This window comes from Heterocephalus glaber, unplaced genomic scaffold (assembly GCF_053883595.1).
Source record: "Heterocephalus glaber isolate CG9 unplaced genomic scaffold, H.glaber_assembly_v1.0 deba00001067, whole genome shotgun sequence".
NCBI lineage: Eukaryota > Metazoa > Chordata > Mammalia > Rodentia > Bathyergidae > Heterocephalus > Heterocephalus glaber.
Window position 1 is genome coordinate 675950 of NW_028258187.1, and position 27299 is coordinate 703248.

Genomic DNA, 27299 nt, shown 5'->3' on the forward strand with positions numbered 1-27299 from the left:
TTAGCATTTTTCACTACATGATCCCCCAAATCTGCAACAATACGGACACGTAATGAGTGTTCACAGACAAAACGGGGGACAATAGAACGGCCCAGACAGGTTAGGGCTCGTTTTGCAGATAGGAGTACTGAGCCTCCAATTAAGTGAGTGACTGGCCCAGTGAAATAGTTAATTTTGTATAAACCTGAGTGTTTTATTTTCCAAAATTGAAAAATAAGGGCCAGGGATTTAGCTCAGTGGTTCTGCTGCCTGCCTCACAAGCACAAGGTCCCAGGTTTGATCCCTGGTACCAAAAAAACAAAACAAAAACCAGAATTGAAGAATAAAGTTGAGGACAAAAGGAAGAATTTAGGAGAGAGTTTCTTGGAAACATGAGATAAAGAGCTGTGGCGGCTCGCGGCTCGCGAGATGGGGAAGAAGGGCAGTGTGCTCTGTGGCGGCCTCGTGGGCAGGGGCTGTGTGAATGGAGGCGAGTTTTGAGGGCTTACAGAGAGACTGCTTATCCTGCATTGCTAACGTTTTCCGAGTTCGTTTGGGGTGCAGAGGGGCTGTCAGCTAACTTGACCTGCGTTCTTCCTGGGTGGAAAGGTCCTTATCTGCCCCTCGTCTCAACCCTTTCTCCTTTGTCTTTGTTTTCATTGTTAATATGTTTAAGCTTAACTTATGTTGAAGCTTACTTAATTCTTTTGTTGTTGTTGGACTATCATTTTATTTATTTATTTTTTCCGATTAAGTTTATTGGTACATTTTAGGTGTCCAATGCAGTTACATTCATCATTGGGATCTTGCACCTTTTCATGATGCATCTTGGTTCTTATTTGTTCCCCCTTCCCCTTCCCTCCCTCAACCCCTTCATCCCTCCCTATATAAAAAGACTTTGTTTCCATTTTTTCATTTCTCATATTCCATTCCCTTCTTTCCTTTCCCCTGCACCTCCCACTTCCCCTTCCCCTTTGCCTCTTTTCTTCCTATTTCACATTATCAGTTATACATTTTGATCCTTATTTACACTTTCAGTTTTCCACACCACAGAAACTATTCGGTATTTACACGTGTGTTTCCCATTTATTTCACTTAAGAATATGACCTCAGTGTGTATCCACTTTGCTATAAATGTCTAGTTTCTCATTCTTTATGGCTGAGTAGCACTCCATTTTATGAAAAAAACGCACATTTTCTTTATCCAGTCTCCAGTTGATAGGCAATATTTAACTCTTAATATCTGACCCTATTTTAGGATTTTCTCATGGCCTGCTTAGTAACCAAGCTACTACACCAGGATAAATCAGAGAGCCAAGTCACAAAGCCTGATTTGGTTGATTGCCAGGTCATTGGTCTTGGAACAGTAAATTCTGCTAGGTGCTTTGATACCATGGCTGACAAATTACTTTGTTCTGATTACCTTTTTTATATGTTGTTTGATTTATCACTTAAATATTCACATGAAGGATTTTGGGGGGCCGGTCTGGTAAGAGAACATGCATAGTTTTGCTCTAAAGTGAAACAACTTCACCACCAAGTTTTTCCTCCTGAATTTTTCACACAAGGGAAATAGCCTAGAGGTGGCAAGATGTGGAGCTGGGATCCAAGCCTGTCAGTACAGTATCTTCTCAGTTGTACCATGGGACTTCCCATAAACAGATCTCTCATTTAAAGCCTAAAGTTTAGTATGTATTTTCAAAAGGACAAAGAAGCAATTGTCAGGTCACTTTGCAGAATTTAAAAATGGGACAGTTTGTCTAAACCATAATAATTCTCCCATAAAGTTACTTTAAAAACATGCTCTTATACTATTCAGTTTCCTGTAAGGGCTTTTTGAGTATAATATTTACAATACTTTTTTTAATACTCAGGAAAGAGGGTATCCCAGGACTCTGAGGGACTAAGGCAGGAGGACCACAAGTTTGGGCCCAGTGTGGGCAGCTTAGTGACTTAGTGAGACCCTATTAAAAATAACAGGTCCTGGGATGTAGCTCAGTGGGAAGGCCCTGGGTTCAATCTCCAGTACTGGGGGGGAAAAGACGACAAGAAAGAAGGGGGGCAGTATTTGTGTTGACCTAGAAGTTTCTGATGCACGTGTTGTCATTTATGGAGTTCTCCTGTCCAGCGAGCAGCAGAACAAGCACTCCAGGTGCTTCCCCTTGGTCCTTGTTGCTCTGTTGCAGGTCCTCCCATGTGAGGAGGACACAGCTGCCTGGCAGAGGACTAGACAGCAGCAGGAGAGTTCCTGGCCAGACCAGGTCTCCCTATTTGAAGGATGCCTCCCCTTCTTCACTGTCAAATCACATCCTCCGGAAAAGCCAGAACCAGCTTAGGGTCATGCTCATTGTAGGTTCTTTAGAGTCCATGGACTTTAGTGTTTGTCCTTTTTTGCAAATATAGTGAATAATAGAACATTTTTTGCTGTGGGATCTCAGTACCTTAACAAAATGACATACAATATTAGAAATTCATAACATTTCTCGAGTGATATTTGTGATAAACTCTGGAAAGCATGTTGTTTTTGTTCAATTTATTTAGTATAAATACCTTTGTAAGGTTTTTTGAGTTTTGAGTTACTAGTGAGAAGCTAGCACAGTGCTTAGGAGCGAAGTCTGCAGCTCAAATGCCCTTGTCCCTTCCGGCCTAGTTACTTAAGCTTTTTGTGCCTGGGTGTCCTCGGTTATAGAAGTAGAATAATAATAGTGTAGTGCTTGCTTCATGTGGGGTCATCATGAACCTGCAGTGAAGTAATTTATGATGAGGGCTTAGAATGGAGCCCAGCATACTGTAAAAGCTGCGTTCATGTGATCTTTGACAACATAAGGATGTATTCTGTGGATAACAATAACATTGGATGCTTAGCTGTTACTGTTACATTTTAGCAATTTTACACAGGTGTCAGGTTATATTAATAAATTGGGTCCACTGTTCTTCTTGGTACATATTATTAAGAAATGGACAGCCAAAATGCAGTATTTGCGATTATGTTCCAAAGAGAAGGGTTTGATACTTGCTCCTTTCTCATTGTGTCTTTAGGTATCTGATGTGTAGCCATGCAGAAGACCTGCGAGCAAAAGCAGAATGGGAAGGCAAAGGGACAGCTTCCCGATCAAAACTATTGGACAAACTCCAGAGTAAGAGTCTGATTTTTTTGTGGTACTTGGGGTTGAACCCAGGGCCTTTGTGCAGAGCTACAAACCTCCCCCCTTCTTAAAAATTATTTTAATTTTGAGATGAGGTCCCACTAAGTTGCCAAGGCTGGGCTTGAACTTGGCAAGCCTTCTGCCTCAGCCTCCCAGAGTGCTGGTATTACAGGCATGCTGTACCACACCCAGACAAGAGCCTGAATTTTTGATGTTTATTTTCTCTTAGATTAGAAATAGATAATCTGGGTGAGTTAGACCTGTCTCGGTGTACTTTTATTGAGTGGTTATAGGAGGGGAGCGCCACTCAGCCTTCTAAACCAAAGAATTTCCAAGTCCGCCACCTTTGTGGCCTCCAGAACGTGAGAGGCGTGGTCCCAGGAAGTCATTTCATTCATATTGTGAGGTGATGCTCTTCTCAAGATACGCTTTGGAGCAGAAGTGCTATGGTTAAGAGTAAACAATATGTAAACTGAACTTTTAAGTCACAAGCATTTTACAAATTTTGTTGATTTCAGTAGTAAGGCCCAGATTTCCTTAGGTAAATTTTTTTATTCCTCCCCTCTTCAGTGACAGCTTTCTTTTTTTTTTCCGGTGCTGGAGATCGAACTCGGGGCCTTGCGCTTGCGATGCAGGCAGTGGGAACCACTGAGCTAAATCCCTGGCCCTCTACATAGTTTTAATGTTGAAGTAGAAGTGGAAATTTTAAGACTCAGAAAGCCGTGAGATTAGGAAGATACATATATGGCATTCAAAGATTGGAAATGATTGCTATTAACTCTTGAGTTTCCACAATGTCCATGGGAGTAGGAGCCGTTTGATGGGCCTGGAACTTGATTTGCCACCGCATTGTAGCTTGTCCTTGTTGAGTAGAGAATTTTCTTACATTTGGCCTCCCACTAATATGTAATCACCGTTAGGTCTTTTCATCGTCATTATCTGCTTTTTTTTTTTTTCTAAACCATTTTTTGGGGGTGGGGGATTTCTGTTTGTTTCTCCAGAAAAATCCACCTGCAAAATAAAGCCCTTTCCCCCAGGTATATTCCCATCCTCACTGTAGCTTTTCACGGACACATCCCTAGACCTTGTCTGTTTAGGGGACACCATTATTGAGGTAGGGACAAATACAGCAGAAGATGAGCAAATGTCTTCAATAAAAGTTTACAGTTTATTATTGTTTTTATTTCTCTTTTTAAAAAATATCTCCCATCAAAGCCTATTTACCACCGTCAGTGATGCTTCCCCCACGGCGTTTACAGACTCTCCTGCGGCAGGCGGTGGAACTGCAAAGGGACCGGTGCCTGTATCACAATACCAAACTCGACAACAACCTAGACTCTGTGTCTCTGCTTATTGATCATGTTTGTAGTAGGTAAGAGGAGACCTTACATCCTGAAACATGCTTACGTTTTACAGGTGCAATTCTGAACTTTATTAGGATGTTTTATTTTTGTAAAGTTTTGTCCTGTAGCTGTGTAACAATTTATGTCTGACTTAGCATTTATTCACAAGGAAACCTGAAACTACTAAAATTAAAAATTAAGAGAAATTTATGTATGTTTATAGAGTAAGCCATAATTGGAACTGAAGCTAGAGAGCCAGTTTTTCTTCTTCTTCCCCAAGGTTTGGCTAGTCATTTTTTGTGACAATTGTGGCCCAAGCTACAGTATTTTCTGCCCGTAAAGGTCACAGGTGGTAGTGCTTTTTTCTTAGTGAAAGTTCTGCTTTTTAATAGAAGAGGATCTTTAAGCTAAAAAGGTTATAAATAACATAATAACTTCCTGGTTTGCATTATAGCATTATACCTTACCTTCAGGCTTGTCTTTTGCTATTAGCATTTAAGTAGAGATATGTCCCTCCTATTTTAATAAAAATCTCCAAAATTGAAGCAAAATACCAAAAAACAAATTGTGAGGCCTTTCAGACTCCAGGAAGGACACAGTTGGGCTCTGGGGACCCAGCACAAAGTGGGCAGCTGTAGAGCGAGTGCTCTGCTGCTTTTGCCGAGAGCCTGGGGATAAAGCATTTGGGCAGAACAATGTGAGGACTTTGAGGAGCCACAGAAATGACGTGGACCCACACACCTGTTCTTGGATTTGAAATGGTTTTTTGGTGTGCATAGATGACCCCCTCGGTGGTGGAGATGGAACCCAGGGCCTCACAGATACGAGTTGACTCAGCCTTGCCACCAAGCCCTGCCACCTCCCAGCCCCATGATCCACTTTGCATATGATTTTGACTTCAGTCTTCCCAATTACAAAAAAATAATTGTTTTAGAAGTATTGGTTTTAAATTAGTTACAAGCATCACTCATCTGAAAGCATTAGATCTTTAAGTGATGTCTTGTACAAAGATGATCAGTTACCCTTTTTCAGCATTGTTCTTGGAGTTGTTTCAGAGTATTTTTTAAGTCTTTAAATTTAAAAGCAGTAAAAGATAATAGATTAAAAGGCTTTGCAGTTTCATAGCTCCTTTAGGAGATTTGAGAACAGTGCCCCCTAAGTTGTGAACCTCAGTCTTTTTGGTTTATAAATTTATTGCTTTTAGGATTGAAAGGTGATGGTCAGATCTTTATGATTCAAGAGGTGTCAGAAGGTTAGGAGGTTGCTTCCTGTTTGGAAACTGAAATCTGTCAGTATATGATGTTTGTTATCCTAAGTGCTTTAACTTCAATATCTGTACCTGTGAAACTAAATGGTAGCAAATGTTTAGTTTAACTTTTTTCTTCAGATCAGGGGCCAGGTCTTCTAAGCCCGTGTAGAATGCACTGTCAGTGTAGTTGACAATGAACAGTGGAGTTGACCTAGGACCAACATGGTTAGTTGGTTTATTCCAGTACGTGTTTGCAGCACATAACCGAAGCATTCTTACTGAATTGAGGGTCTTCAGTGCAATCCCTTCCTGTACCTCCTGCTTTAGAGCCGACTTGTTGAAGGCATTGCCCACTATATACTTGCAGGATGTGCATCCTTCCTTTCCCTTTTCTCTTCAGATCCCTACAGTCTTAGGGCTTGTGAGGTTAACACAGGTGATGCTGGGGAGGAACAGCCCATTGCTGGGTACTTCAAAGCAGTGTGGTAAGGTTCCTGTACCATAGTCCCTGAGAACATTTCAGACTCTTGCTTGTACTCCCAGCTCCTCCTTAGGGTCTTTCTCTACCTACCTCTTTCGTAAATGTATATTCCAGAATTGTGCTTCTTCCCTCTTTGTCTTAACGCTTCTGTGTGGATGTAGTAACTCCTAGAAATGGGCTAGAGTCACTCACCACAGTTTGGATTGTGTGCCTATTAAATGCAGCACGTCTAAGGAGGACTTCTGCTGTCTCATATGCCTTCTGATTCTGCTTTTCCTCTTGAATTCTCTGAGTGAGGATCTACTCTTCCCAAGCCAGAAAACCAACATTCAGCTTCAGCTGTTCACTCTTGGGTTAGATTTAAAGACACTGGGTGGAATGAGGTGCTGTGTCAGGATCTGCAGTCCTGAGAGCACTGAACTGGAGAAACAGAACCCGAGTTTGATTTAATTCCTGGTACTAGGTTGGAGGCCTTTAAAAGGATCTGCACTCTGGGAACTAGATTTTAGCGTTGGAAGTAGAAAACCAGTGTTTTCTGGTGTGAGATCTTAGCATTGAAATCTAACTACCAGATTCTTACTCTCTTTAGAGAATGGAGAATCAGGAATAGGTGAATTAGGACTCTGTAAAAAATCGTGATCAACACTGAAAAGTTTCTGTTAGATTATATACAGTTTCCGTTTTTTCACAGTTAGCGTACACATTTTTGGTTAAATTTGTACGTTAAAGAACAAATTACTTTTTAAAAATTATTATTATTTTTTGTTTGTTTGGTACCGGGGAATGAACTCGGGACCTTGTGCCTGCGAGTCAGGTGCTGGAACCACTGAGCTAAATCCCTGGCCCTAAAAATTATTATTTGGGACATTTCCACAAGTAGCCTTCAGAAATAGTAATTTTTTTAGTAAAGAATTATTCCAAGATAGTTATAGATGCTTACAACTTAAAGATTCAGTTTAAAAAGCTGACCAGTCTTATTTCAGAGATGCTGCTTTTAAACACCATCTTAAAATTTAAGTATATTTGAAAGCAAGGACATTATATTAACTCACTTGCATAAATCTAAAAATAGGCTTTTAATAAATTGGGCCATTAGTCTTTTTTTTTTTTTTTTTTTTTTTTTTCTTCCAGTACCAGGGATTGAACTCAGGACTTTGCACTTGCATGACAGGTGCAGCACCACTGAGCTAAATCCCTAGCCCTCCATTACTCTTATTTTAAGGGATTATTTAAGTAATGACAAAAATTTTGACTTTTTGAGGCACCATCTTGCTGTGTAGCCCAGGCTGGCCTCAAACTCCCAGGGATCCACATACCTCAGCCTCCTGGGTGCTGGGATTACAGGCATGCACTACCAAAAAAAATAACATTTTAAAGATTGCTTTTATTCCTATTCAAATTGATTGTCCTGAAACTAGTTGATTTATGTTCTTTAAATTTTACTATGAATCAGAAAAGGTACTTTTCCAGAGAGCTTTTTTTTTTTTGGTACCAGGGATCGAACTTGGGTCCTTGCGCTTGTGCAGCAGGAGGTGAAACCACTGAGCTAAATCCCAGGCCCTAGAAAAGATACTTTTCTACCCCAATTTTAGATATATTTTTATTCTCAATCAACTTGAACCATTTGAATTATGTAATTAGACTTCAGTCTTTGCAAACCATTATTTAAAGTGACAGAAGACTAGCTTTAAGTTCAAATTGTAGTTCATTTACCAGTTTTATGATACCTTCTAAGTTATTTGCCTCTTTGAGCCTTATGAAAATGGGAATAATAGAATTTCTCTTACCCAGGGTATTTTGAGAATATGTAAAGTAGCACACAGTATTTTTACCTACTATATGCTTTAATAATGCCAGCTAGTATTGATTATTTCAGCTCAGAGTAAAATAATAGCTTATTATTAAAGCCATTTGCAGTAAAGAACCTAAAAGTTTAAAAGAGACTCCATGTAGCCATCTGTTAGGATAAATTGCCATATATGCCAGATAAAGAATGGTAATTTATTTTTAAATACTTATTACCTGTCAGACTGATAAATTGGCAAGATATACATATGTGGGTGATTTGATTGAGATGTGATCTTGCTGTGTTACCTAGGCTGGTCTTGAACGCCTGGGCTCCAGAATCTTCCTTCAGCCTCCCCAAAGTGTCCATATTGGCCTTTATGTAAATTTTTCTTTTATAAAATAGAAAATTTATGATACACGATGAGTATCCCTTATCTAAAATGCTTGGTACCAGAAAGTAGGGATTTTGGAATATTTGAATATCCATAATGGACCATCTTGATTTGAAACACAAAATCCGTTTATGTTTCACATTCACCTTATACGCATCACCTGAAAGTAATCTTATGTGACATTCCTAGCATGCCTGCATTTCGCATGTTTGGAATTTTCCACTTGCAATGTTTTATAGGTGCTCAAAAAGTCCAGATTTCGGAGCTTTTCAGATTTCTGGGTTAGATACTTAAACTGTATAGATTTGTAGTGTTAAGACAGACACTAAATGTGGCCATTTAAATTTTAAGTGTACAATAATTCAAGTTAAGTCAGTGCACTTCGGGGTTACAGACCATATTTCAGGTTGTTCATTGGCCACATGTGACTAGGGTTGCCACATGTGACTAGGGTTACCACATTGGACAGCAGAGGATGTGGCATTTCCACTGTCACAGAAAGTCCTGTTGGATATTGCGGATGGAGACACTGGAGAGGGGTAGAATGATTTTTAAAAGTGAGTACTTAGGGCCAGGGATTTAGCTCAGTGGTTCCGGCACCTGCCTTGCAAGCGAAAGGTCCTGAGTTTGATCTCTGGTACCAAAAAAACCCCACCACAAATAAAAAAGTGAGTACTTAATAAGAATGCTCATTTATGCAATAGCCTTCTCACTTATACACTAGGCTTAATTATAAATCATAGATTTCTTTGCCCTTTGTATATAAATAGCTTCCATTTATGAAGTACTATATCAGACTCAATCTACATGCTTTGCCATTACTGCATCCTCTTCATCCTGTATAAGGAATTCTGTAGGACAAATACCATTATCTTTAGTTCATAGTTGGAAAAATGGAGAGATTAAATAAATATCCCAGAATCACAAGGTGCTAAGTGGCTGAGCTACGATTTGAACCTAAGTTTGTCAGACTCTGCTTAATAGCAGTTACCCCAGTCGCATATGCATTTCTCCTGTGCACTTCCAGAAAGAAGTACCAGTAACATTTAAGGATCTGTTGAGTTCAGAGATTTTAAATGCTTTTCTAATTCTCTTAAGAATCCAGAACTCTTGGTGGGTGGTTATTAGTCTCCTTTTACAGATGAGGGAAGTGGAGTTCAAAGGCAGTAGTTAAATGGTTTGCCAGAGACATTAATGCTTACAACTGAGAAAGGACCCAAGCTCTTTGTCAGGGAGCAATGGCTGTTCTTTGTGTTACACCAAGTTGCTTTTCTAATAAGAGCTTAACTGGATTTTATGTAATTGAAAATGCTACATTATTCCTAACAACCAGCTAGTGCCATCAGCTTACAGAGATAAATGTGATCCCTGATTTTTATTTGTATGAATTGACTTTATCAGACCAAGTAATCTTCAGAAGGTGGAAAAGAAAAGTAAATTTTAACTTGAAGCAGATTTTAGATTTACTGACTTCCACTAAGGTTGTCTTGACTAAAAAAGTATCTCATGTTACAGTATTTTATTTTTCAGCATACCAATATAAACTTGATTGTTAGCATTCATAAATGCATTCATATTCTATTTTGAAAGTTTATGATAGCATAACCTCAGAAATTTTATCAGTTGTTAAACCTTTTTCATTGTTAGGCTAATCCATTTTGGAAGAATAATTATGTGTGGGTTTCTTTGTTTTAGGAGGCAGTTCCCCTGTTACACTCAGCAGATACTCACGGAGCATTGTAATGAAGTGTGGTTCTGTAAATTTTCTAACGATGGCACTAAACTAGCAACAGGTTCAAAAGACACAACAGTTATCATATGGCAAGTTGATCCGGTATGTACTCCAGTATGCGGGTTTCGATTGCAAAGGGGAGTGGACTGCAAACCTCTCTCACTGGTCGTCTTGAGTTTATAGTGTACGTGAATTCTTGGCAAATGCGGTTTTGGTCATGTTTGTTCCTTCTACCTATGTTATTTAGATGGTATTTTTTATTTATTTTATTTTTATTTTTATATTTTGGTTTTTTTGAGGCAGGGTCTTGCTTTGTAGTTCAGGCTGGCCCTGAACTCTCGGTGATCCTCCTGCCTCAGCCTCCCGAGTGCTGGGATTACAGGTGTGTGCCACCACGCCCAGCTTATTATTTAGATGATATATGTAGATTGATTTCAAAATTGTTGTGTGTTACATACCAGTGACTCAGTGATCATGCCAAGTCTGTGTGTGCATTCTTAATCCTCCTAGTAACTATTATGTCCTGTCTTTAGACAAGAAAACAGGTAGAAGTTACATGTCTAGCCTCTCACAGCTGGTAAATGGCAGAGTTTGACATAAGGAATATTTTGACTACAAAACTACTGTGATTAACATCTCTGGCAATTTGTATTTTTGTTAATACTTAATTTATAGGCTTTGTCCCAAGTTAGAAGAGGTCATTACACTGTACTTTCTGAAGCCCTCTGTTGCCCTGCATAGCTTGAGTCTTCTGGTGTAGACGCTTCCCCTCTTTCCCTAGTAATATATGTGAAAATTATTGCATTCTGGATTTAAAATTCTAAATCTTTTAGAATCACATTTATCTTTATTTATAGCCAGTACCTACAGATATGTAGAAATAACTTTATTTTTTCAACCAGTTCATTTATGGGGTAATCAGAGAAGCACATGACTCGAAATACATTAAGAAGTTACACTTGGTTTAGAAGTCATTCACCTAAGACCATGAAGTAAATAAACTTGTTTAAAGTTCAGAATTAGAATATCATATTAGTCTAGGATAACATTTTGGGCTGCTATGTTGAAAAGAATAGAGAAAAGGAACCATAAGTGGAAATGTTTTTAAAAAGAAGAGAATCCAGTTTGATAGCATACATCAGTTCCTGCATACCTGTGTGCTGTGGAGGATGAAAGGAAACAAGATCTATTCTTCACTGGTCAGCAAGACTTGTGTACTTTTTTGTGCCATATACTCTTATACTCTTTTTTTTTTTTTGGTACCCGGGATCAAACTCTCAGGTCCTTGCGCTTGCAAGGCAGGCGGCAGAACCACTGAGCTAAATCCTTGGCTCCTGTGCCATATGCTCTTTTGGCAGTTTGGCAAACCTACCAACGCTCTCAGAATAATATTTTACATGCATAAACTAAAACAGCAAGCCCAGATATATTAGATGTTAATTACATTGGAAACCCAGTTATCTTCAGATAATTATCAACATAGTACAAAAAGATGTCATAATATTGCTGTATTAACACATTAAATTATCAATTCTAGCAGCAGATGTAGAATCACAGTTTTTACTTAGTAGTGAGCATATATGTAATTCAAGATACTAGTAACAGCTCTAGTGGGTTAGGAAAATATTTGAGATATCTATTAAAAGTTACATGATTCTAAATTGACTATACAAGGTACTGTGTTCCAGCCTAATGTAGTACAATAGTACCCTCTAGTACTACTTTAATTGCCTGTATTTAAGATTGAAAGAAGTACCAAACTTTAGACTGTGGTTAAGGAAACTAAAGATGTAACTTTTTTCCATTTAAGTCCAAGGACTCCTGATTCTGTCCCTAGACCCCATCTTGTGAATTACAGGTTAAGAACCCTGTGAAAGGATTGCACAGTTTGGAAAGGGAAATGAAGTGTAGTAAAGTGAGCATTGGCATCTCTGTGTGTGCATATGCACACACAGACACACACCACGTGTTTGGAAGCACAAGGAGCCTCGCAGGGGAGAGTGCCTCACTGCAGGGAAAGGGCATTCTAGGGAGAGAGGGGGCCTCTTCTGCCTTCCCATCCCCCACAGCAAGGCTTGGATTGGCAATGATGAAGAGTGGGAAAGAAGGCTAATGGATCAAGTCATGGGCTTTGAGTTCTAAAGGGGTTCTATTTTCATCCCTTTATGCGAGGTCTCTGAGGCAGAGCGTGACAGTGTCAGAAGTAGCTTCAAGTTTTTCCTTGTAGCTGTAAGAGCCCCCTTCGGAGCCAGTGTGCAGTGTGTGCTGCGTTCCAGGGCCTTTGCCACGGGCCACCCAAGCAGGTGGTGCAGTGCCGTCATCGTGGGATAGGAGCGCCAGGAGCTCACGGAGGAGGTGTTACGGAACCCGAAAGCCAAGGGCAGTAAGAAAGGCAGGCCCTAGGTGAAGAAGACGACACACTCAGGTGGAACCAGCTAGGAGTGGTCCTGAGATTTTAAAAATAGCTTGGCATTTTGGCAGTTTGTGGGAAGAGTCTTTGGTAGACAGAGAGAAGGTTAATGAAGTAGCAGTTAGAAGCAGGGAGAGCTTTGCCGGAGTTTAGGCCTCAGGTCGGTGTTTCCCAGGATAATAGTAATGTAAATGTATCAGGTGTTAAATGTCTTGGGAGAGGCAGAGTTGATGCTTATATTCCAGTCTGATTTTAGACCCCAGTGTTCAGATAGCGGCACAGCGCTGAGTAACTTCTGCTGTGTGGTACTTTGCTACGTGGAATGCTGTTGGGAAATTTGTGCCCTTTTCAATATGCATTTTGTGTTTGGTCTGTATTTTTTACTAGTTAGAAAAAAGAAACAAGGTTAAAGCTGTTATTCTAATGCCCAATTTCCTTTAGCCGTTTTTCCCTTTGTCCAAAAAGTGAATTTTACCCACTCCCCCCAAAATCTGAGCAGTCATGTGAACTCCCTTTGAGTATGTTAGTATGGAGGCACTGTACATGTGAAGAGGTACTATGGTGTTAAAATCTGTATTTCCAGGTTTTTGTTTTTTTGGTGCCAGGGGTTGAGCTTGGGACCTTGCACTTGTGAGGCAGGCAGCGGAACCACTGAGCTAAATCCCTGGCCTTTATTTCCAGTTTTGACCGGATTGTATTTTGTTGTTAAGGTGCATGAAACACTTAGTTTTTGAGTTAAATGTAAAGGAGTTTGTCATCAATTTGAAAGCAGATCTCCTAGACTAGTGGTGGTGATTCTAGAACGTTCAGTGATAACGCACTGTCAGCGTGACCATGTGCCAGGACCTAGACCGTCACTGTGACACTGAGGGTTTGTTCCTGGGAGATGTTAAGCTGGTTAGAAAACTTGACTTGTTTAGTAAATTATGCACATAACATTGACCGAGTACCACTGATCTAAAGTAAATACCTCATACCTGTTACCACCCCCCAAAGAAGAATGAGAAATTGTTGCCTTGCCAATTTTACCAAAACAGTGGAGATTTGGACTGAAGAATTAAATGGATTGGTAGGTAAGCTTAGAGAGAACATGGTAAACAGCCCACTTCTCAGGGACATTGCTGGGGATGGGAACCCAGGCTGACTTCATTAGGTACCCAGGCTTAAGCCTAGGCTCAGCAAGTGCGCACGCTAAAGTCTGTGACTTCTCAGTGTGTCTCATGGTTTCTTACTTCCTCTGGCATCCATATCCCCCGCACCAGAAATGAGCAGCTTGTCTTTGAACACTTTTTGTTTTGGTGTTGTGTTGTTTTTGCCCTGCTGGGATTGAAGCTGGGCCCTCACACATGTTATGCAAACACTCTGCCACTGCCCTGCTGTTGTGTTTATCTCGGAAGTGTCTCTTCATTTGACATTTTCGCATCCTGACCATCCTAGTGGAAGCCTCAGTGTTAGGAGTGCTGACTGTTGGCTCCTTACAAGTTTCTTGATCTGGTCTCTCTTCTGATTACTTCCACATTGCTGTCTTAGTCCTCTCCTTAAAGCCGGATACCAGACTATATATTCCTAGCCTGATGTTTCTTAAGTGGCTTTTTACCTCCTGGATAAATTGAGCCCCTTCGCCTTAGATAAGCACATCAGCTTCTCCAGGCCTGACACTCGCCTTTCACAGTCAAAGGATATGGCTCAACCTGCAGAGATTAGCAGTACGGGCCTTGAGTCAGGCAGCTGTGATTCACATCCTCGCTGTGCCATAAGCAGAGGCAGATTTCTAACCTTTCTAAGCCTTAGTTTCCCTCTCTGTAACATGAGGGGACAACACTCATCTCCTGTACTTGTGAGGATTAAATGAAATACTGTGTGAGTGTATGGTATTTCACTAAGTGGCAGCTTTGCAGGTGGCAATGGGATATGATGGGGCCCCTTGGGAAGTAGTTTGGCGGTTCTTTAACATGTTGGACACAGCTGAATGTGGTGCCAGGTACCTCTGATCCCACCATGTGGGAGGCTGAGGCAGGAGGATTGCCATGAGTTCAAGACTAGTGTAAGACTGTCTCAAAAAAGAGAATTGAATGCTGAACATAGAATTAGCATATGACCCAGGAATTCTACTCCTCTTTATTTACCCAAGAGAAATGAAACAGCATCTCCACACAGAAATACAAAATCATAGCCACATGGTTTAGAGTAGTCAAAAAGTAGAGATCAAATGTTCATTAACTGCTAAATGGGTAAACAGAATAAAGTGTATCTGTAAAATAGTATTCTATAAGGATGAACTCTGAAAACCTTAATGCTCATGAAAGAAGCAAGTTAGAAGAGACTATAAAGATACACACGGACCCCGTGGTTAAGTTTGTATGACACATCCAGAATGGGCATGTCCGTAGGAACAAAGTACTGGCTGCCAGGAGCTTCAAGTGAGTGACTGCTACTGGGACTTTTGGAGGGAAGAATGATTTTAAAAGTTAGACAATCAGGTAGTGGTGGTGGTAAGACAACTATGAATGTACTAAAACCACCAAGTTGTACACTCTAGAAGGCTGAATTTTATGTTGTTATATTTCAATGAAGCTGTTAAAAAATAAGAGGTAGTTCTTGTTACACCTTTCTGTTTTCTGTTCTCTTGAAAGTCTCTGGGCAAGTTCTGTGTCATCTTTATATTTCCATCTAGCACACAGTGGCCTCAATATCGTAGATACTTGATAAGAAAATGTGAGTGAATCTTCATGAAGCAAACTGAGATTTAGTCAGGGAAAATTGGTCTGAAAACCTCTTTGGATTATCTTGTATAATCAAAGCACATCTTTTTAGCTCTTTACATTCTTGTGCCAGAAAACAATGATTTTTGGGATAGGCGCTAACTGAGTTGTCTGTTTTCCCTTCTAGGATACACACCTGCTAAAACTGCTTAAAACATTAGAAGGACATGCGTATGGTGTTTCTTACATTGCATGGAGTCCAGACGACAACTATCTCGTTGCTTGTGGCCCAGATGACTGCTCGGAGCTTTGGCTTTGGAATGTACAAGTGAGCGAATTCCATCCACCCTTGGTTGATGTAGCTTTTCAGTAGGCAGAGTCATAATGAACTTACTCTAACTTTATTCCTGGTGAATACAGCAGACCCACTTAGCCTGAGTTGCTGTATTGTATTTTTTTGTAAAAGGAAGTTCTTCAAGTGGAACCCAAGGGTCCAGATTTATGAGTGATGAGTAAGTTTTTCAGGGTGCTTTGTTTTGTTCTGTGAAATCTGCACTGTTTGCTGTGTGCCTCAGAAGATTTTGTGGTGGCTTCACAGTTTCATAGTTGTATCAGAATTTCCAATCAAATGGCAGTTGCGCCATCTTCTTACCTGCATTTGATATTCTGAGCTACTTTAGTGAGGCAAAATGGTGCTTTCAGTACTTATTTATTTATTTATTTATTGGTACCGGGGATCGAACTCGGGTTCTTGTGCTTGCAAAGCAGGTGGCGGAACCACTGAGCTAAATCCCCGGCCCCGCAGTACTTATTTTTATTAAGGGCTCTGTTACTGTTTCTAAATGAAAACTTGAACTTCTAGCTGGGGTCCCATTTTAGAAGAACTCAACATGGGGCCTACTCAATTATTTACATTTTAGAATCCCTGCAGTTAACAATTTTTTAAAAAATTAAACTTTTAAAGATGATTTGTTAGGTGATGTTTTTTGCTTTTTTAACTCCTTGCCAAAGGAATGCTTAGGCTGTGGTTTGACCCTAAATGTATAGCTTGATGAGGTAGGGTTTTGAATCTGGGGACTTGTGAAATGAAAGTCAGGCCAGGTGTGGTGGCACACACCTGTCATCCCAGTGCTCTGGGAAGGCGAGGCAGGGGCCCAGAGTTCGAGCTCCGTCTGGACATCTTATCAAGACCCTGTCTCAGAATTAGGAAAAAAAGAAAAGGCGCTGGGGATGCAGCTCAGTGTGAAGGTGACTCCCCATGCTCAGAAAACTTCACAGAAATGACTCAGAGGTGGTATAGAAACAGTAAGATGACGGAATTCTAATTCGGCAGCTACAATAATGAGATTTCCGTGCTGCTCGGTCAGCTGCTCGCTTTAACCCCAGCTTGCTTGCTTTTTTTTCCCCCCGGTACTGGGAATTGAACTTAGGACCTTGTGCTTGCCAAGCAGGCGTGGTACCACTGAGCTATATCCTGGCCCTCAAGCCCAGCTTTCTAATGAGAGTTTTTATAAATCAAGAAAAGTTGAAAGAGTATGCCTACCATAGGTTTGAAAGTTACTAATATTTTATGATATTTCCTATGTATCTATATGTGCATAGAAACATACAAACATGCATATGTACTTACATATTTATGTACACCCATGTCTAGAACATCTGAAAGTAAATTAGATGTATTTTACCTCTAAATACTCTAATCACTAATCACGTACCTTCTTTTAAAAAGACATTATCCAGGGCCGGGGATTTACCTCAGTGGTTCCGCTGCCTGCCTTGCCAAGCACAAGGTCCCGAGTTCGATCTCCGGTACCAAAAAAAAAAAAAAAAAGACAGTATCCACCTGAGGATTTAGCTCAGTGTTGCCACCACCTGCTTCAAAAGCGAAAGGTCCTGAGTTCCATCCCTGGTACCCAAAACAAGAAAAGACATTATCCTACATAACTGAACAGTATATCTAGGAACATTATAATTCTCTAATATTCATTTCAACTAACTTTTTTTGGTACCGGGGATTGAACTCGGGACCTTGCACTTGCGAAGGTGGGCAAGGTGCCACTGAGCTAAATCCCCAGCCCTTCATTTCATAATCATAATATCCAGTTATTCCCAAAATGTCTTTTATGCCATTTTTATCAGGCTCACATTTAGTGTTTTATTTGTGATTGGGTCAGAGGGGTAGCAAAATACAGAATAGAATAAATGGCTTTTTCTCAGTAAAACAGCTTGAAGTGATTATGACCCTAAAAGACGAAATTTTTTTTCTCTTCCACAGGAAAAATACGTAGTCTATAAAAGAAATAATTTGTCACACCTCTGTAGTCTTTCAGTTGATCTTGAATTTCTGGACAATTAAACTATGTTGTAGAGTAACTTTTACAGTGCACTACTTTATTTATTTAGATTTGTTCTTAAGTAGTATTTTAAAAGTCAGTTTTCAAATTATTCCTTGTGGTTTTAGATAGTTTCCATTAATCTAATAGTCTTATTGTGCATTTCCTACTCTGAACATAATAAACAACCATTTCTGCCTTCAGAACATGTGTGAGTAGGACATGCCAAGGATTTATTTAGCTGTTGCTTGCATATTTGTGCTTCTAAACCTTTATTTTAACTCTCTTATGTGTCAAGTGACCAAAAGGTAAATAGGTGAATGGCTCAGAGTTTGTGGAAATATTTAGATTGAACTTTTTTTTAGTAAAAAGGGGACATCTGATTTTCTGCTTTGTTACCTCTGCACCTTTATTGCTTTGCCCTAGTGCCTAATCATGCCCTTTGTTTTCACTCTTTTATTTTTAATTTTGATTACCCATTTCTCACAGGAAAATTATGCCCATGTACTTTTTATTATACCAAGGGCAGCTATTATCTCTCAGATCCTGTATCTAATCACTGAACAAAATGGAACCAAGACTAGTTAAATGGTATGTGCCTACCTTCTAAATTGAGTAACTTAGAAAATGTAACAGGAGGATGTCTAAGGGTTATAACTGCTAATTATTCTTACTTATCTGGAAATAATGTAGAATGGCCATGCTCTTTCTTTTCTTACTTTTAACTAAAAAAAAGGTTACATATTAGAAAAGTAATAATAATTTGTTTTTGCATCATCCCCAGTATATTGTGAGCATTTTGGAATGTGAAATTTAGTGTAGACTGCCCTTGATGTAGTTGAAGAGCATAATTTTACTACCTGTTGACAATGTTCTTAAGAAATTACTAACTGCAGGTTTAGAATAAAATTTATAAAAGACTTTAGACTGAGAAAGAGAACTCAGGATTGGATATATAGCTTTAGGCTTGTCATTATCTTGATATGGGAAAAATTAGATGTTTTACTTGATGAATGTAATTAGCTCCAGATGAGCAGCTTATTGGCATTTATCTCATCCTCTCTACTCTTTGGGTCATGTGTGGCAGGCATTGTTCAGCCTCTGGCTTTTCCTTCAAGTCCTTAATTTCTCTTCTGAATGTTGTCCTCTTTTGCCTGGGGAGGGGGCGGTACTGGGGATCGAACTCAGAACCTTGTACTTGCCAGGCAGGTGCTGCGCCACTGAGCTGAATCCCTGGCCCTTTTTTTTTTTTTCTTTTTGGTGAGGCCAGTTAAAACAATTCATTTCTCTGATTACAGTTACCAAACTAACTGGATAACCCAATTATTTTTCTTTTTCCATGCTTTTTGTTTTTTTAACATACTGTTTTTCTTTCTTTATATATTCCCTCCAGAGGGGTATCTTCAAGGTCTTATCCATAATTTTGTTTCCTTGTAGACGGGAGAACTACGGACGAAAATGAGCCAGTCTCATGAGGACAGTTTAACAAGTGTGGCTTGGAATCCTGACGGGAAACGCTTTGTGACAGGCGGTCAGCGTGGGCAGTTCTATCAGTGTGTGAGTGTGCAAGCCCCTTCCCAGTATCCACTCAATCAAAAGAAAATTAGTGTATATTTTTTTAAATAAAAAAATGGATTGACTTAGTATCTTTTGTAAAACACATTATATGCACCAGGTGTGATGGCTCACGCTTGTAGTCCCAACCCTTGGGAGGCTGAGGCGGGAAGATCACCATGAGTTTGAGGCCAGCCTGGGCCACATAGTGAATTCAAGGCCACCCTAAACTACACAGCAAGACCCTGTCTCAAAAAAAAACAAAACAAAGGCCTGGGGATTTAGCTCAGTGGCACTGTACCTGCCTCACAAGCACAAGGTCCTGAGTTTGATCCCTGGTACCGAAGGGAAAAAAACCACTATCTGAACAGCTATTTTGCCATCTTATTAAATAAACACCATCCACTAGAATGTTTTTCTCTCATCCTTCTAGTTAACCATTTCATATGTTCGTATACACACTTTTAGGTTAGAAAAACATGGTCTAAACATTTTTGTTGTGAAACAAGTTTCTAATTTATAGGAATATAAAGAATTAGTATTAATTTTCTTGAGGTTTTAAGCCATTTGAATTTTTGTGACAAATCAAAAAATGTTGCATTTCATAAGTAGATTGTTCTAAATATTGAGGAATAAAAGTGGTGGCCATAGCCACCCAAAAGACTGGGAGTGTGGCTGAGTGGTAGAGCCCCCAGTACCGTCCCCCTCCCCCCAAAAAAGACACGCAGGCCGGGGATTTAGCTCAGAGCCACTGTGCCTGTCTTCAAGCACAAGGTTGTGAGTGCAGTCCCCGGTACCAAAAAGAAAGAGATATGTAGGGAGTCCTGTGACCAGATCGATCATGATGCAAATGCAGTGTCTTTACTCTTGTCTGGATCCTCTATCTCAGATCTTTCCCTGGCATGATTCCACTAGGTTCTTCAAGTTTTATTTTTAAGACTAAAATTAAACAAGGTGATAAATAATTTACTATAACTAAAGATCACTTATTATAAAGACTTTTTATGTAACCATTATGGGTTATCAGCTCCTTTTGTTAAGCTGGCTTGGGACTAGTGGAATTTCGTATTGTATTAGCTCAGCATGGTTATAGGCCATGTCTAGGCACAGGACAGCTGTGTACGTTCCTCTTGACTCTGCTTCCTCATACAGCATTTAAACCTTCAGGATGCAGAATTTGGTAATTCTCATGATCTGTGAAATGGGAATTCCAATGCCTCTCAGAGGTTTGAACATTCAGAGTTTTGAAGATTGTCTGAATAGTCTTCAAGTCCTAGATAAAAGCTATGTCTTAGTAACCATCCTCCTCCTCACAGCTTCTGAATGTTATGGGACAGGTCCCAGTACAGTCACCCTGGGTGTCTGTGAGCATTGGCTCCAGAACCTCCTCAGGTATAAGAATCTGTGCAGCTCCAGCCCTCTGTAAAATGGTACTGTATTTGCATAAAATCTCTGCACCCTCTGACATACTGTAAATCATCTCTAGATTATTTGCAGGACCTAAAATAATATAGATGCTGTGTAAATAGATATTATGCTACATTGTTTAGGGAGTAGTGTTCAGGTATGATCCAGACACATATAGTCTTTGTTCTTTATTCTTCATCTGTGGTTGGTTAAACCATGGGTGCTGAGCCCATGGATGAGAAGGGCTATGGTGAATTTTGAAGGGATGTTTGAATTGTTTTCTATTAAAATGGACACTTTATGTGGACTTGGAGATTTTTTTTGCTTATTTTTTATTTATGCATGGTGGGTTACTGAAGGGAGATAGATTTACAGAAGGTCTTCCTAACTGCCTTTAGATATCATCACAAACCCTGACCCATATTCAAATTCCATAGCTGAAAACACTTGTAAAACAAGTAGTTTAAGCTCAGTCTCGGAAACAAACCAACCAGTTTCTAGAAGCTACTGGCCAGAGTCAGTCAGTCTGGCCCTGCTCTCGAGGCTCACAGTGTTCTTTGCGCTCAGGACCTGGATGGAAACCTCCTGGACTCCTGGGAAGGAGTGCGTGTGCAGTGCCTGTGGTGCCTGAGCGACGGCAAGACAGTCCTGGCGTCGGACACGCACCAGCGGATTCGGGGGTACAACTTCGAGGACCTTACAGACAGGAACATGTAACTACCCTGCGCTTCCACTCAGCAGCAGTTATATTAGGGCATGTGCGGTAGGGCTTTTTCAGAAGAGCAGGGGTGCTTATGTTTCTTTGTTTTGGTTTTGATTGCTTGGGAGTGTTGGCTGATGATCAGGTGGGATTTAGTCATTAACTCAGATTCTTAATCGGATGGACTATAGTGTACAATAATGATTGCTGGCAAAGTTGTAATTAATTATGCTGGAGCATTTTACATCCTGGTAATGTTACTGTCTTGACTCTTACTAATTTGTTGCTTCTGACAAGTTATTTTCTGGTTACAGAGTACAAGAAGATCATCCTATTATGTCTTTTACCATTTCAAAAAATGGCCGATTAGCTTTGTTAAATGTAGCAACTCAGGTATGTTTATTAAAATTTTCAGAAAAATTTAGCTTAATCCAAATTTTAATTATGATTTTAAGTATATAAAGAAACAATTCTACTTACTAAATTTTATTGTGTGTATTCTATCCTTAATTGTGTAGAATCAACCACTTACTGGAATATTAGTGTTTTGCATAAATAAAAAATGAAATTGTTCCATCAGGCAAAAGTTACTTTTAAAAGTTGTTTGGGGGTAGAATAATACCTACATTGTCTTTTACCTACAGGGAGTTCATTTATGGGACTTGCAAGACAGAGTTTTAGTAAGAAAGTATCAAGGTGTTACACAAGGGTTTTATACGATTCATTCATGCTTTGGAGGCCATAATGAAGACTTCATCGCGAGTGGAAGTGAAGGTGAGTTTGTCCCTACCAGTCACTTCCCATTGATTGATTAAGTTCTGTAATTTTCAGTTTCTGAAGGTAGTCATATCTCCAGGCAAATTGGTGTTACTAAAACTTTTGAGTTATTTATCCAGTACACTATTTTTTTTTTTTTTATCCAGTACACTATTAACTGCCTGATTTGAGCATTCCTTATTGTCACTAACCAGTTATAAGTCATTCTTTTTTGATCTTTCTAATCATATTATGGTCTTCCAGACTCATCGTGGATTTCTATTTGACTTATTTTTGTTTTGTTTTTTTGAGACAGGGTCTCATTGTGTAGTTCAGGCCATCCTTGAACTTGCTGTGTAGCTCAGGCTAGCCTCGAACTCAAAATCCTATTGCCTTAGCCTCCTGAGTTCTGCAATTACAGGGGTGGGCTACCACACCTGGCTTCTAATTTACTTTTTCAGTGTTTTGAATACATTAGGCCTTCTATTTACATTTTAGTTCCTACTAAAGTCTCTTCGCCATGTGCTATATTCAGTCCTGCTTCTGGTGGATTTTTTTCCCTTTTAATTGTGCCCCAGAATCCTCTGTAGTTCTAAAAATATGTATCCTAGAGGTGCTTTAAAAATAGGAATGGCTACCATTATTATTACTAGTGGCACCAAACCCTTTTTATTTATTTATTTATTTATTTATTTATTTATTTTTTTTTTTTTGCTTAAATTCTTTTCTTGGTACATTTCAGGTATACAGTAACGTTTACATTTATCACCGGGTGCTTGTACCTGTACATGATGTATCTTGGTTCTTATTTTTTCACCCTTCCCCTGCCCTCCTTTCACCCCCTCCACCCTCCCTATTTACAGAGACTTTTTTTTCCATTTTTTTCCTTTTCTCATAATTTTTCCTTTCCCTTCTTGCCTTTCCCCTTCCGCTCCCACTTCCCCTACCCCTTTGGAGTTTTCTTCCCATTTCAAATTATCAATTATTCATTTTAAACGTTTTAATCCTTATTTACACTTTCAGTTTTTCACACCTGAGAAACTATTCGGTATTTACACGTGTGTCCTGTTTATTTCACTTAAGAGTATGGCCTCAATATGCATCCACTTAGCTATAAATGTCTCTAGTTTCTCGTTCTTTTTGGCTGAGTAGTACTCCATTTTATAAACCACATCTTCTTTATCCAGTCTCCAGTTGATGGGCATTTGGGCTGTTTCCAAGCTTTAGCTATTACAAACTGTGCTGCTATGAACATGGGTGCACATATATCACTGTGGTATGATTCTTTTAATTCTTTGGGGAAGATCCCCAGCAGGGGAATAGCTGGGTCAAATGGGACTTCCAGTCCTAGTTCTTTGAGGTATCTCCATACTGACTTCCACAGTGGTTGCACCAGTCTGCACTCCCACCACCAGTGGAGCAGGGTTCCTTTCTCCCCACACCCCGCCAGCATTTGTTACTGGTTGATTTCTTGATAGCAGCCATTCTTTGTGGGGTGAGGTGGAATCTCAGCGTTGTTTTCCTCTGCATCTCTCAAATGACCAGTGATGACCACACCCTTTTTTAAAGCCCAAACTAAGATCTACCTGATGAATACTGTAATTAAAGTGTATTGTATTCTATTTAAGGTTAAAAATGAGGTAAAGATGGTAGATTTCCCGACATAAATATATCATCTCCCCAAATGACCACAGTAACCCATCTGCCATTTTTTGAAGCAGTGCATTTCCGGGACCCACCAGATCTCCAAGTACGTGCGTCCCAGTATAAGGGAGCAGTTGGGGGACCTGGGGCTTAGCTCAGTGGCACCGCGCCTGCCTGGCAAGCGCAAGGTCTTGAGTTCGACTCCTAGTACCAAGAAAAGAGCAATTGGGAACCTGTTCCACAGAAAAGTCGTACTATTCAGGCTTTTTCGTCATGCTGGTAATATATAGAAAAACTACACTGCTTTTTTTTTCTCAGATAAATGGTGGATTTCTCAGGCTAATACAACAAACAGAACTAAATCATAATGCCTGTCATTCTGACCTTGACCACCTCAGATCCTATTTTTGCTACCTCTTCAGCAGATATTCTCCCTGCACGTGTGTTCGCAAAAGTAATTTCCTCCAAATGTAATATATTTCAATTGCGTGTATCTTTCTCCTTTGCAGACTTCTTTAATTCAAGAGGAAACTAATATGCCTTCTCTTTTTCTTTTTTTCCCCCAATTTCATTTTATGTAAGAAAAATTTCAAAAATAATGAACAAATTCCTTCTAGGAAAGATGCACTCAGTTCTTCAAATTGTGCCTTTTAAAACAGAAAGAGAAATCAGATACAGTGCACACTCTTTATCTTACATCTGGAGTTTTGAAGGTAGGGCAAATTCTCTGAGATTCCCTCGGTTGGCAGCACACACTCTCAGAGAGCTTCCGTCATTGTCGGCTTACACCCCTTCTGGTTCACCCTGAGAACCGTCACCCATGCTTCCCCTCTTCTAGGTGATGCGAGGTGCTGCTCTGTTCAGCACTCATCTCTGTGCACACACTTAGCATCCTCTTAACACAAGGCTGGTTATGTCCAGGCCCCTGCAGGCGACCAGGCCCAGACCTTGTCAGCAGTGGGGACTGAAAGGGTGATCAGGACTTGGGTGCTTTGCTTGCAGGGCCCAAACTTTCACCTAGGATTATTAGTTTTATTGTTTATAGATTTTGTCTTGTTTTATTTTGGATTAGCTGATCACAAGGAAAGCTATAGGGGATCTTCAGTTCGAGTGGGTCGTGTTGTGTGTTTCCTGCACCCCTCACAGTAGGGATGGAGCCCAGGGTGTTCTGCCACTGAGCTACCTAGACTGTATCCCAGCATTTTATTTTTATTTTCAGATGGGCTCTGGCTAAGTTGCCCAGACACCTCCTACTTGCAGTCCTCCTGCCTCAGCTTTCAAAGTAGCTGAGACTACAAATATATACCACCGAGTCTGGAGGGATATTGTTGTTTTGTGTGTGTTTTTTTATCACTTCACAAGATTATAAATCATCTTTTGTATAAACCTTACTTATGGATGAGTTAAGAGCCTGCTGTCTAGACTTGTTAGTAAGCTCTTCAGTAGGGCTGCCTGGGTTTGAACCTGTTAACTATGAGCATGCCACTCACCCTTCAGTGCTTGCATCTCCATCCCATAAAAGCATACAGGACGAGCACAGTACCCACCTCAGGAGATGGCAGTGAAGGTACAGTACTTGGTACTGAGAGCAGCCAGTGTAGATGTGGCAATCGTCTTCATTGAATTTGGACACATTGCTTTTCTGTGGTGAGTGATGATTCCATAAAACAACTCATTAACTTCTCCTCAAATCCCTGTGTCTTCAGATCACAAGGTTTACATCTGGCACAAACGTAGTGAACTGCCAATCGCGGAGCTGACAGGGCACACGCGCACGGTGAACTGCGTGAGCTGGAACCCACAGATCCCGTTCATGATGGCCAGTGCTTCCGACGATGGCACTGTCAGGATATGGGGGCCAGCCCCCTTTCTAGACCACCAGAATGTCGAAGGTAACGCTCCAGTGTCCCAGTGCTTTCCCCATGTGTCACACGGTCCTGCTCACCAGGAATACGCAGTACTTTACACAAGCAGTGGCGGTGCAGTGTGCTCTGCGATGCAGCTGCTTTTTGTGTGTGCCCTCCTGGCCTCTACAGAAGGGAGGTGAGAAATCCAAGGAAAGAAAAGTCCTGGAATTCACCATATACCTAGGCCTTTGCTGTCTGTACCATCTGGTGTAAACTTCTCAGAGTTGTACAGGGAAGAATTCTCATCCTCACTTTTAAAGGCAGAGAAACCTAAGCAAGTATAATTAATGACTGTCAGAATTTCTGCTTTAGATCTGGAGATTTTGAGATACTTGTACATAAAGAAACTCCAAAATACAAAATGTACAGTTATAAAGACAAAAGCTTAACTGAACAATAGCTGGGCATGGTCGCACAGGCCTGTAATCCCAGCACTTGGGAGGCTGAATCAGGAGAATTGCCATGCGTTTGAGGCCAGCATGGAATATACGTGGAGAGACCCTGTCTTTTTCTTTTCTTTTCTTTTTTTTTTTTTGGTACCAGGGATCGAACTTGGGACCTTGCGCTTGCAAGGCAGGTGGTGGGACCACTGAGCTAAATCCTCGGCCCAAGAGACCCTGTCTTTAAAAAAACCCTAAAAAGCTGGGCATGATGGTGCATGTTGTAATCCCAGCACTTGGGAGGGTAAGGCAGGAGGATCACTGAGTTCACAGCCACCGTGGGCTACAGAGCAAGACCCTGTCTCAAAACAGTAACAACAAAAAAATCTTAGTTGAACATAGTATCAGTATTAGAGAGGAGAAGTGATGAGAAATTTTATGTAAATGACGCATCTTTTTTTCCAGAAACAACAAAAAATGTTCAGTTTGCTCAGAAGGAAGTAATTTACCTGGAAACATAAACTTTCCTCAGTGTGTTGGGTCTAAATATTTCAGTTAGAAAGGTGACTGACTGCTCTTAGGTGACTCAGCAGAGGACATTATGTCATTGTCCTGTTCCTGGTTAGGGAAGGTCTGCTGTGAGTGTCGGTTTTTGTTCTTCCTTCACTCCTGGGATGTCAGCAAAGACCAGAAATGTTTACGTTCTTTGTTTTCCTGTTTGAGTTTCGAGGCCCATTCTTTGTGATTATCTGTGCTTTTCTAGTTTATTAGTCATTAGGAAGTTACTCATTCAAGTACACAGATTTGATGCGAGTAGGCAGATCTTAGCTGTGTTGTGCAAGTTTACCCTGAAAGAGGCCTGTGCACTCTGCCCCATTGGAGTGAGAGCTGCTCTTGTGCTTGGTGAGCTTTTCTTTTCCTTTTTCCTTGTTTGAGACAGGGTCTCACTATGTAGTTCGGGCTGGCCTCAGCCTCCCCAAGTGCTGGGATTATGGGCATGTACCACGGTGCGCAGCATGCTCAGGGAGTTGGACCAGCGTGACAGCCCCGTTCAGTGCGAGCCAGGCCGGCTCTGGGCTGAGGTCTGCGCCTTTCCATTGTTTCGCACCAGCATGGGTGTGCCCATGAGGACATTCTCATTTTCACCTGAAACTAAAAAACAAAGCAGATATTTGACGACATAGCGCCTTTTGGGGGTTATCTTCCAGGTTGTTTTCCCCTCACCTGGAAAACTTTTCCTGTTAGGAATAGAAAATTTTCTTTTGTTTGTAGTACTGAGGGTTGAACCCAAAGCCTCACATGTGCTAGGTAAGCACAAGTCACGTAAATGTTTCGCTTGACAGCTTTATTTCAAGAGAATTTGCCACCTTTTGTAATGGGAGAAGGATGGACTGTT

General features: G+C 40.4%; 1 protein-coding gene across 2 annotated transcripts in view; it reads left to right on the forward strand.

Moving 5' to 3' along the window:
• Positions 1-27299, forward strand: part of Wdr26 (WD repeat domain 26) — a 41580-nt gene that overhangs the window by 8906 nt on the left and 5375 nt on the right. For both annotated transcript variants that reach the window (XM_021246461.2, XM_087209842.1), the window contains exons 5-13: positions 3019-3116; positions 4341-4497; positions 10074-10212; positions 15410-15550; positions 18993-19112; positions 21084-21229; positions 21531-21609; positions 21861-21990; positions 25323-25508. In XM_021246461.2, coding sequence (XP_021102120.2) covers positions 3019-3116; positions 4341-4497; positions 10074-10212; positions 15410-15550; positions 18993-19112; positions 21084-21229; positions 21531-21609; positions 21861-21990; positions 25323-25508 — 1196 coding nt within the window. The remainder of the gene's footprint in view (positions 1-3018; positions 3117-4340; positions 4498-10073; positions 10213-15409; positions 15551-18992; positions 19113-21083; positions 21230-21530; positions 21610-21860; positions 21991-25322; positions 25509-27299) is intronic.